This window comes from Gekko japonicus, unplaced genomic scaffold, assembly GCF_001447785.1.
Source record: "Gekko japonicus isolate JY-2015 unplaced genomic scaffold, Gekko_japonicus_V1.1 scaffold1628, whole genome shotgun sequence".
Lineage (NCBI taxonomy): Eukaryota > Metazoa > Chordata > Lepidosauria > Squamata > Gekkonidae > Gekko > Gekko japonicus.
The window spans coordinates 60,484-72,492 of record NW_015162000.1 but is presented as its reverse complement, the minus strand read 5'-3'; the positions used below and the strand labels follow the sequence as shown (position 1 = coordinate 72,492).

Here is a 12,009-nt window from a genome sequence, read left to right as displayed (position 1 = left end):
CTCAAGTCAAGTCCAGTCTCATTTGGTGGACGAACTTAGGAAATCTACGCCAGGGCAAGATCTATTACAAACCGTTGCCCAAGGAGATATATACAGATGCCAGTCTGAAGGGTTGGGGAGCGGTTCTGGATGCGGAGCCAGTCCAGGGCACCTGGTCCACGGACGAACAACGATTGCCGATCAACCTCTTAGAATTGAGAGCGATTCGCCTTGCCCTACGCCACTTCCAACAGGTCCTTCAAGGGCATCACATCCTAGTCAGGACAGACAACATATCTGCAAAGGCATACCTGAACAACCAGGGCGGCTCGAGATCCTCGCGTCTTCACCGAGAGGCACTGGAGATCCTGTCCTGGGCAGAGAGGACCGTGACATCATTAAGAGCCGAACATGTCAGGGGAACTGCCAACGTTCAGGCGGATTGGCTCAGTCGACAGACTATAAGAGAAGGGGAATGGTCGTTGCACCAGAAATTCTTCGATCTGATAGTGCGTCACTTCGGCCTCCCGGTAGTGGATCTCTTCGCGTCGGCAGAGAATCACCAGCTACCCCGGTTCTTTTCGAGATACCGACATCACAGGGCGGAGGCGACGGATGCCCTCACCACTCCTTGGCCTCCGGGGCTCCTCTACGCTTTTCCGCCAATTCCTCTAATCCCCAAAACGATCCGCAAGATTCGAGAGGAGAAAGCACAAGTAGTTCTGATAGCACCGAGTTGGCCTCGTCGCCCGTGGTTCTCGACACTGAGGGAGTTGTCCGTTCTTCCACCACTACCACTTCCCAGGGAGCAAGACATTCTTCTACAGGGTCCGATCTTACACCCGAATCCGGGATGGCTCTGTTTAACCGTTTGGAGGTTGAGCGGAGGCAACTCATCGCATTAGGCTATTCCTCACAAGTATTAGACACTATTTTAGCTTCCAGGAAGCAATCCACCATACGGATATACAATACAACCTGGAAGGCCTTTGTGCGGTGGTGCAAACGTAAGAAGGTAGCAGCACTATCTCCATCTATAGCTTCAGTGTTGTCCTTCTTACAGGATGGCCTAGAATCAGGACTGAAGCCTTCCACACTTCGGAGACAAACTGTAGCCCTCGCCACGGTACTTCCCCTGATGGGGGGATACAAGGTTTCTAAACATCCACATATCCTGTTGTTTCTTCAGGGCGCTTCCGTCAAATCTCCTCCACAGATTCATCGCTTTCCGACGTGGAAGCTCCACACGGTTCTCTCAGCACTCACCAAAGCTCCTTTCGAGCCCCTTAAGGAGGTGGATTTGCGTTGGTTAAGGATGAAGGTCATTTTCCTGGTGGCCATCACTTCTGCTCGACGCGTCTCGGAAATTAATGCCTTTTCTATAAGGTCTACACTCTGCATTTTTCATAAGGACAAAGTCGTCCTACGAACCGATCCAACGTTTCAGCCTAAGGTGTCTTCTCTTTTTCACCGATCTCAGGAAGTCTACCTCCCAACCTTCTGTCCGAACCCCACCCATGCTACGGAAAGGGTTTGGCACACGTTGGATGTCAGACGGTCGCTAAAAATTTACATTTCTAGAACTGAGTCAATAAGAAAGACAGACTATATGTTCATTAATATTTCACAACCAAGACGAGGTGAACGGATGTCTAAGTCATCCATCAGCAAGGTCCTCAAATCTTGTATTGTCGAGGCATACAAGGCCGGGGGTCTGGAAATTCCAAAGGGAATCACAGCGCATTCCTTACGAAGTGCGTCAACCAATGCAGCATTGGACAATCGGGCATCAGTGGATGAAATCTGTCGAGCAGCGACATGGTCCTCAATTTCAACGTTTGTTCGCCATTACAAATTGAACATTTTCGCATCAGCTGATGCAGCTTTCGGAAGACGAGTGCTCCAGCACATTTTGGATGCAACAGATGAAGATGAGAACCCACCCGTATAATAGGGGACACTGCTTTGGGAGGTCCCAATGGAGATGTCCTCCGCCTCAGAGGGAGAACGGCCCTTGGACACTTACCGTGAGGGGTCCTTCTCCTCTGAGGACAGGAGGACATCTCGGCCCTCCCATTCTTCATTCTCATCTTCGTCTCTCTATTTTTTCTTTTCATAACTCTTGTTGCTGGAGCTAAAAAACTTTTCTTCCCTCTGCATATGCTGCAATCCTTCGTCTATCCTACCCTCTCTGTTTGACAGTTGGGGGTGGTATGTAATATAGTTCTAATTTTGAAGTTTGTTTATAGGGAAGTTACCTAGTTAGTGTTTGTTACTGCTGGCGGAGTCCCCGAACTGAGAGGCGGGGCTATTCCCAAGGCGCCAAAAGGAAGGAGAAAAAAGTGTTTCCTGCCTCCCTGAAGGAATGATGGGAATAACCCAATGGAGATGTCCTCCTGTCCTCAGAGGAGAAGGACCCCTCACGGTAAGTGTCCAAGGGCCGATCTAACACAGGAATATAAAAAAGAACTAAACAACATTATGAAGGAATTACCCCTATGTATATAGGGACTTAATTGCTTTGGAATGTTAATTGGGAGACCAAGGCTGGAGAGAACACCTTATCTTTGCAGGTACAAGGACATTCTCCTCTCTACAGCATGTCCTTGTGGAGCTTTGAAGACTTAACAAAGGCAAGCCACAGCCAGACTGAATCAGACTGTTAAAACAGAAATCCATTTTGAATGAACCAAAGTTTTTGACAATATGCAGTAGTGTTATAACATCATAACATTGTTTTAAAAAGGCTGGATATATTGTGGGGAGCAGCATGGTTGACACCATTTCAAAGGAAACAAAATTCAAACCAGGAATTCCTTACTGGAAAACTGTGAGTTCAGATCCAAAGGGCAAAAAATTGCAGGAAAAGTGGATTTGGAAAACATGGGGTAAGGGGGCACTAAATTCAGATCTACTCCTGGGGAGGCAAAAAGTTGTGCAGAAAGTTTTACAAACTTTGATTACTTAAGAACGCCAATGCGGAGGTTTGCACTTGTGCGGAAATGGTCCATATAAACTAAGCTTGTTATTCCATCTGTTAAACATTTTATTATGCTATATGCTAATTTGCTTCTCACCCTCTACCTATATGTACGGACTGGTAACTTCCATTCCACTGTATCTGAAGAAGTGGGTGTGCACACGAAGGCTTATACCTTGATTAACACATTGTTGGTCTTTAAGGTGCCACTGGACTTGAACATTGTTCTGCTGTTTCAGACCAATATGGCTACCCACTTGAATCTGTCTTTGTGGAATTTGGTTGGAATTCTACAATCTTTTAGTCTCTGTTACATAAAGACTATTGAATGCAACAAAAAGGACATGTTGCAGAATTAGATTAATGCCAGTATTAAAACACGCAGTTGATTCCTGTGTTTACTTGTGCATTAAATCAGTGGGCTCTGAAGTCTGGAAGCACAGCAGTGTTGCCTAATTGACATGAAAGAAATGAATCTGATTGGCCCATTTTTCCTTTGCTTTGTAGTAAATCTTTTTTGGAGAAGAAACATGAAGAAGAATTGCTAACAAATGAAGTAGAACAAGCAAAAATACGAATGGCCGAAGTAAACGAGGAACTTAATAAAATAGTCAGTGATCTGCAGAATGCTAAAATTGATGTCTATGAGGGGAAACGTCAGCAGATGAGAGCGGAGACCCTGGAGAGCCTCAGAAGGCTTTATCCTGATTACGTGGTAACAAATGGGACTCATACTATTGTAATGTTTGTCACGAACATGAGTATTTTCTCTTATGGTTTCTCTGGCATAAGAATTGCAGCAGGTGTGGCCTTTAAGAGGGGAGGAGATGTCTAGCAGCTGCCAAAGCCCCTTCCTGCTGTCCTGCCTGCTTTGCAGAGAGCTTCAGAGCTCTTGCTTCCCCCCCCAAAAAAAACCTGGGCCTTGCTTAGCAGCAATCTCTTCCCCCCCTTGCATTCTTCCTCTATAAGATAAAAAGCAAGGAGTGCTTCCCCGCTCCTTACAGCTAATTTTTATTACACTTTGCTCTTCTTAAAGCAGGAGGCCTTTGCATTTTGCAGAGTATACAGGTTCATACATGATTTACAGGTTATTCTCAGTTTCCACATACATGCTGCCCAATTCATGTCTGTGGCATGTATGTGGAGAAGGGGCTTCAGTCTCTCCCCCACCCCTGTGCTATTTTCCTAACTTGAATCAGTCAGGAGTCAGACCCATGAAGGGTACAAGTGGATTACCCCAGTGGGCACACCCTTGATGTGAGGTTCATAGGACCTCAGCCACTTCTTCATTGGTCTAAAGAACCCCTAGAACAGAGGTGTCAAACTCATTTGTTACAAGGCCATAGACAAGGCCGTAAACGTCACTTTGTCAGGCCGGGCCATGTGTTCCATAAAACTTAATGTCGGGTACCAGAAATATAAACTGTATAAAGGAAAGCAGGTGGTAAGCTCCAGGTTGTTGTGTCCTCACTGCAAGGCCCCCTGGGCTGGGAGGGGAGAGCAAAGGAAGACCCATATGGGTGGACTGGAGAGCCAGCAGTGCAGCACTGGGCAGACACTCCCACGCTGCTTGACTGCTGAGGTTGTTCCACCATGCTGAAGCCAGAATCCGAATCTGTTGTGGGGCGGGGAAGGGAAATGGGTTATAAGCCACTCTGAGACTCCTTTGGATAGTGACGGGTGGGGTATAAATCCAATCTCTTCTACTACACGGCCATTGTTTGAGATATATGTTATCCCAGCCACATTCTGATATGGAAAATCAGTTGGTCTGACAGAGAGAGATCCTCAAAGCAGAGAGCAGAACCCTGTCCAGGTTTTTAAGGTGATATAGGAAGTGAATCCCATATTTTCGCAACGCTGTTCTGTGTGCATGCATCAACATATCAAGTGGTTCTTTGTTCTTTTTTTAATGTAGTTTGGAAGGCTGGTTGATTTGTGTCATCCTATCCATAAAAAATACCAACTTGCAGTCACCAAACTTTTTGGCAAGTACATGAATGCAATTATTGTTGCTTCAGAAAAAGTAGCTAGAAATTGTATCCGTTTCCTTAAGGAAGAGAGAGCTGAGCCAGAAACATTCCTTCCTTTGGATTACCTTGAGGTAGGTTTTTTATTTATTTTCTTTAGGGAGTCTTTTATTTACAGAGCTAGATGATTACTTTCACTTTAAAGTATTCTTCAAGGAAACTCCTGTTAGTTCAGTTTAGCTTCAGAAATATTTAAGGTATGCTGTAAGCCTCTGGGAAAAATTTGTTCCTCTATGACAGTGATGGCAAACCTTTTAGAGACTGAGTGCCCAAACTGCGACCCAAAACCCACTTATTTATCGTAAAGTGCCAACACGACAATTTAACCTGAATACTGAGGTTTTACTTTAGAAAAAACAACTCATAGATTAATTTAAGATGATCCAAACAAAGTAAGGAAAGCAATCCCAAATGCTTTCGTTTACTTAAAATGATTTGGCAGAGAATTCGACACTTTAATGATGGTCTGGGCCTGGCTGGAGCGATGGCACGCATGCCCACAGAGAGGGCTCTGAGTGCCACCTCTGGCACCCGTGCCATAGGTTCGCCACCACTGCTCTATGAAGATTAGAGATTCCCAGCTTTATATGCTTTGTCATTCCCTCCACAGCTGCCTTTTGGTGGCCATCATATAATGCGTATTCCCATTTTCATTTTAATTGTGCTTGAAAACATGTTTGATTTTTTCATGGAAGGTGTTGTTTATGTGGCTCATTTATTAAAGTTTATTATAAGAGATCCCTGTATTATACTTCATTTACTTTTCTAAATTATAATTTGCATTAAATGTTCAGGTAGAACCACTCAATGAACAGTTAAGAGAAATAAAAGGAACTAAAATGATGATTGATGTCATACAGACATCTTTTTCTCCCCTGAAGAAAGTAATTCAGTTTGTTTGTGGGAATGGTCTGATTTGCGAAACTGTAAAGGAAGCAAGACAGATAGCCTTTGATGGACCACGGCGACTGAAAGTAAGCATGATAACCTGAGTTTCAAAACCAGTGGAAAATCTTATTATAAAAGGCTGATCTACGTACTCAGAAGAATAATGTGGTATAGCATTCCTGAGGCTGTACTATGTCAAAATGAAGGTTTGGGGGTGCATGGTTGACTGTTACCCACACCATAATCTCCCTGTACAGCTGGAATAGAATACATATCAGTTCAGACATGAATCTGACTTGATTAAGTATTACACATTTTATTTTAAATGTGCTTGTTCCTTCTGTAGTGGCTTTGGTTGAAAATGAACTGAAAATTTTTGTAAATATGATGCTAGCAGTCCTGTCAATAATTATTGAGCTGCTATAGACAGCAGGGTAGCTGTAGTGTCTAGGTCATCAGGAAAGCTTCTTGTTGCTCTCAGGAAGTAGAAGGGTGGCTGAAGAAGAGCTAGAGTGTGGCCTGAGCAAGAAAGTCCTACTGCTGCCTCCAACTCAGCAGCAGCTGGGTGAAAGGACTTCAGATTTGGAATGGTTGGATTCAACCAATGGTAGTAAAAAAGGAAGGAGGGGTCTCCTTTTACCACAAAACCAGATAAACTGGAAATCAAGAGACATGCATGGACAAAAATATGTGGGACGAGAGCTGGTGTAAGGAGGGGAATTGGGTGAGTGAATGAAAAAGCTAGCTGGGTCCAACCCAGATCATCTGTTTCTTTTTTCCCATTGAAGAATGCCAATTCTCCTGTCTGTCAGACTTCTACAAGTTGCTTCATTGCCAACTGTGGCTGAAATTATCATTATCTTATGTTGAATTTTGGACTTGAAACTGCTTTTGGGACCCATCTGGTTGAACAGTGGGATATAAATATAAGAAATAATTGTATTGGTCATTGGTTTATCATGGCTAGTTTAAACCTTACAGTTTTCACAGTCAAATGAATTCTGTAAAATGTTTCTGTTGTAAAGAATCTTGCTGGCTGCAAATTTCTGTTTTGCTGGGGTGGGGGAGAATCCAGCAAAATATATGTAGTTATTTATGCATTCACTTTCTTGACATTTCCTAGGAACTACTGATTTACTGCAAGTGCTTTAAGTATCATTTAGACGTATGAATCTCTTCAGGAAAACCGAATGTCTTTTCACTTTCAGACTGTGGCTCTTGATGGAACTTTATTTTTGAAATCTGGACTAATCTCTGGAGGGTCAAGTTATTTGAAAATGAAGGCTAGATATTGGGATGAAAAAGAAATAAATGAGCTTAAAGTGAGAAGAGAAAATCTGATGAATGAACTAAAGGTATAGCTAACTTTAAAATATCTATGTATCTTAACAGTGTAAGAGAGAATACTGTAATCTCATTTCATTGGTGATATTCTGAGTCACAAACTAAATATGGCAGAAGATCTCATGGATCTCATGTAGTTATATTTTTTTGAAATATCAAAGCCATTGGTGAGGACCAAATGGGACCAAGAAAGGGTGCTATGAGGAGGGTGTCTTTTTCACCTGTTGCTTATTATTAAAAGAAAAGGACTGTACTAAATACTACATTGCATGGAATTTGCTCATAGAAGTATTCCAGTAGCATTAATTCTGCCCATGTCTGGGAAAACAAGGTTAGGTTGCATCCCTTTTCATTGATTTGTGGATTTCTAATAAATGTAATATTTCATATAAAGTCACATACTGATTTTCTTTTAAAGGAAAAACATTTTAATCCTTTCAAGTAAAATTATGTGCCTAAGATTTTCTTGTGGGAAAACTGTCATAAGGTATTCTGGCAGTAGTTATATGGTGGTGTAAGATGACTGACCTCTCTTTGCTTGAGGGATTGTTTGGAAATGAGCACCCTTCATTTATAGCACCCCAGGACTTCATATTCCATGCAATTTGGATTGACTGTACACAAGATGGATGACAGGATGGCAGGCCTCACTTACATGTCTAGGCAGGGACCCTGGGAAGGTGTAAAATCTTGGTCTGACCATGCTGCTACCCCTCCCTTCACCCTAGCATCTGCATAAGATGAAACAATAGAATTGCCTCACCCCAGAGTTAACACTATCTAATCCTATCCACCCTACGTTATCTTCCCCTGCCCACATTTCCCTCACAAAAACGATTTCCCATCCAACGCAAAAAAAGGGTAATCAAGCAGTATTTTGGATTTTGGATTAGTTTGGAAACCATTAGCACTCTGAATCACCAGAGGAAGCAATCAGTGCTTCAACTCAAACTTTGTTTTGCATTAGGAACTCCTCTAAAGACATCTCCCATTCCTTTGTCCTTTCCTGGGAATGCTATTCAGATTCTTAGTTAAATTCATCAGTGCTTTGTTTCAAGGGGCAAACAAATCACCACACCTCCAGGTAGCAATTTGCCCTGTAACTGGACTGACACAGCTCCAGTGCTGTGTGTCTTGTCTTGAGTGCCTAGTGACAACTCACCCCCAAATCCATTTGGGTCCTTCTGTGAGACGCTGGTTCGTTTCACAGCCTTTCTCCGCGGATCACTGCTGTTCTGGACAGGTAGCTATCACCCCCCTTAACACCCTCCTATTTCCCTCTCCCTCCTATATTTTTATCAGCTTGTGTGTTTTCTTTCCAGTGTGTATTTATTTCTGTATGTGTGCATTATCTGTTATTTCTTCATTCAGTAAAGCAACCATTTCTTGGTTAAGCAACTGCCTGGTTCTTTTCTGGGAGTTTATAATGGGGAAAGATCCCTGTAAACAGCGGTAGCCAATCTCGCTAGTTGCCTCCGTCTCGCAAGCCTCTGTCTTCTTTGCTAATTCTCCTAATAAAAACAGGAGACAGGCCCTTTTGGGTGACATGTAGCATTTGGGGTAACAGTAGCAGTTAAATCAGTTTTCATAGGTTTGGTGTTCTTTGGCCCCGATCACATGGGCCAGATAACACGGGGGGGAGGCGTGGCTGTTCGCCCCGGAGCAAAATAAAGTGCGGTAGCCCGATCACACAGTCCCCCGAGTCTCCGTGCTTAGGCTGTTAGCTGGCAATCACACGGCGATGCTGCAGCGTGGCAAAGAAGTGGCATGGCGCGATCACACAAGTGTTTCGCATTGGTGCACATGCACAGTTCCATGGAGCAGCACTGCTTTCAGTTTCGTGTTTGTGCACATGCACTTACAAAAAACATCCGGTTTGCGATGGGACATGGACGGGCGTCGGATGTCACGGGATACTAGTGCTCCTGCGATCAGACGCCCGCCTGTGCCGCACATTTTCCGGATACTAGTGCACTTTCCTGGGTACTTTTTAACTCCGCATGTTTGGCGGGATGCCACGGGTTAGCCACAGGTGCACTACACTTCCCAGATGTTGCGGTGTGATCGCGCCCCGAAAATCCGCCCGACATTCATGCCTTTCGCACGGCAAATTCTCCGTGTGGCCAGGGCCTTTGTTGGACTTGAGAGACAGATTTGGTATGTGTGGTCAGAAAAAAAACTGTATAAGCGTTGCTATTTGCAGGCTATCAAAACTCTTGTATATTCTTTTGTGATGCATATTAATGTATCCAAGTGTTAGTAGCTTCAACTGAAAAAAACCTACTTTTTAAAAAGTACATATTGTATCACTTTCCTTCCTTAGGACTTGATGAAAATCCGGCGCAAGGAAGCTGACTTAAAGCAATTACAGGCTCTGTGTCAAGGACTTCAAACACGACAGAAATATTCACAGAGTGAGCTGGAATTTATTGAGAAGAAACGTCTTTCCAGTTTCTCCCAGGTAGCATCATACACTCAGATGGCTGTTCCTTATATATTCTGTAATATAGGCTGTAATTCTCAGATATAACTGTGACATTTTAAGTTACAGTTGGTTAATTCTTCACTTACATAGGACATATATGTAATGTATTGCATTTTTGTAGAAATATGCTTCACTTTTAGGAGAAACAATTTTCTGGTGTGTGTGTGTATCTCAAATGAATGTGTATATATTTTGTTCCTAAACCATATATGTGTAAAATATATTACCTTCTCCCTATTTGTTACCCTTCATGATCCATACCATGGTTGATCATCCTTCTGTCCTCTAGGAGGAAGATTCTGTTTTAATAAGATAGGGGTTGGCTGGAGGCACTGTATTAAGTATAAAAGTGTGAGAGAAACCCAGGTAGTGGCATGCAGCTGAGCTGGGCAACAGTGAAAGCTTGGCTAGCGAGGACACCCAGCACGTCTTGCAGCTGCCTCTACTTGTGGCATGCCCAGTTTGCATACCACGAACCCTTGTCCCCCAGTCCTTTTCCTTTCTTTTGGAAGAAGTCACTTTTTCACAAGTCTTGGGCCTTTGCAGTCAGCTCTCCCCTTTTTAGCCAGCTTTTGTTTGTGTTCCTCTTGCCCTGAAAGAAGCCATTTTGTGACTTGTTATTGTTGCTTCCTTGCTGGTGTTTGTGTTTGTTGGGCTGAGTTGGGGCTAATGGATGGTCCTTACAAAGGGCAAGCCAACGGGAACCGAAAATACAAGCCATTCTCTCCTTGCCTGCCATCCACATATAATCCATACAGAAAAACACTGCAGCTCTGTCCTATATCTACAGACAGTGAGAGTTTTTGTGGCCTGTGAGGTAAGAGGATGGTTTGTTCTTTCTTTTCCACATCAGGGTGGTTGAGTGCTACAGAACCCCCACCTTCAACATATTGACCTCTCCTTCAAACTACTGACCCTGTCAAGCAATGGTAAAGTGTCAAGAGTTCTTCAGGGACTCCAGACTAGGGATGGGCACGAACTGGGAAAAATTCGGTTTGTGGCTTGTGGCATGCCCAGTTTGCAAACCACGAACCATCACAAACTTATAGGGGCTATCTGTGCATTCACACCACCCGCCCCCCTTCCCCGCTGCTGTCAGCTTCTACATTTTCAATAGGGGTTGATTTGCGGCGGTAAGAAAGGAACTGGCGGGATGTCCGCGCCCACCCCTCTGGGCATGCGCGGTGGGGTTCCTGTGCATGCCCAAGGGACTGGATGCGAAAATCAGTTAAAAGAGCTTGCTATCACTAAACTCATGAATGATTATCTTATTTTGACAAAGAGACAACCTATGGTAGATATTGGCACTTGTAACATTCATATAGTCCATAATGTGTTCCGTAGGGGCGTGGCAGAACTGGGAGATGATGCATCAAATTTAATTTTCCTTCTTCGTGATTTTTTTGAAGGGTGGCCATCACAATGGGAGGATTTCACAAAAATTCAAAGAGATATCAGTATCCCAAATCATTGTTTCTTGAAACATGTTTCTTCTAGGTGGTTGTGACTATAGAGTGCTGCTGCAAGACTGATTGACCAGTGGCCAGCAGTTATGAAGTACTTAAGGACTTTGTTCCTAAGAGTAAAAGTGACTCGGTGAAATCTTCCACAGAGTATAGAAATATAATTAACTTCTTAAAACATGAGACAATGAAAGCAGAGGTGATGTTTTGTTGCACAAGTGCCCACTTATTTACAAAGTTCACTGGAATGTTCCAGAAAGAAGAACCTTTGGTGCATGTGATTTGGACAGGGTTTCTTTTGAATTTTGGTCAGTAAAATCAGTAATTTTGACCAGTTGACTAGTTTCCACCCCTGCAGTAGAAACTGAAGACGTAGGGCCTTTTTCTAAGCCCAGCAGAACCAGCGCAATGTGCCCAGCAGAACCAGTGCACTTTGACAGTACAAACTCAACAGGGCTAAAGTCAAGCCAGAAAATCGCTGCAGTAGAAACTGAAGGTGGAGGGCATTTTTGCAAGCCCAGCAGAATCAGTGCAATATACAGAGTGCCCATCAGTACTAGTGCAATCAAAGAGTGACCAGCAGAATCCAGTGCCATTGTGGCAATGCCAGCTCCAGGACTAATGTCTAACAAGTGTGTGTGTGGGGGGGGGGGTTTGCAAGACCAACACAACCAATGGCAATGCAAACAAAAGATGAGTAATGTCAAACCAGAGAATCCCTGCAGTACAAACTGAAGGGGTGGGGCCATTTTTTTCAAGTCCAGCACAACCAGTTCGGTGTACAGAATACCCAACAGATCCCAGTGCCACTGTGGCAATGCAGGCTTAAAAGGACTGATC

General features: G+C 43.7%; 1 protein-coding gene across 1 annotated transcript in view; it reads left to right on the top strand.

Annotated features, from left to right (window-relative positions):
• SMC1B (structural maintenance of chromosomes 1B) overlaps nucleotides 1-12,009 on the top strand; it is a 63,086-nt gene that overhangs the window by 17,573 nt on the left and 33,504 nt on the right. The window contains exons 10-14 of the mRNA XM_015405442.1: nucleotides 3,467-3,674; nucleotides 4,878-5,063; nucleotides 5,784-5,963; nucleotides 7,086-7,232; nucleotides 9,545-9,682. Coding sequence (XP_015260928.1) covers nucleotides 3,467-3,674; nucleotides 4,878-5,063; nucleotides 5,784-5,963; nucleotides 7,086-7,232; nucleotides 9,545-9,682 — 859 coding nt within the window. The remainder of the gene's footprint in view (nucleotides 1-3,466; nucleotides 3,675-4,877; nucleotides 5,064-5,783; nucleotides 5,964-7,085; nucleotides 7,233-9,544; nucleotides 9,683-12,009) is intronic.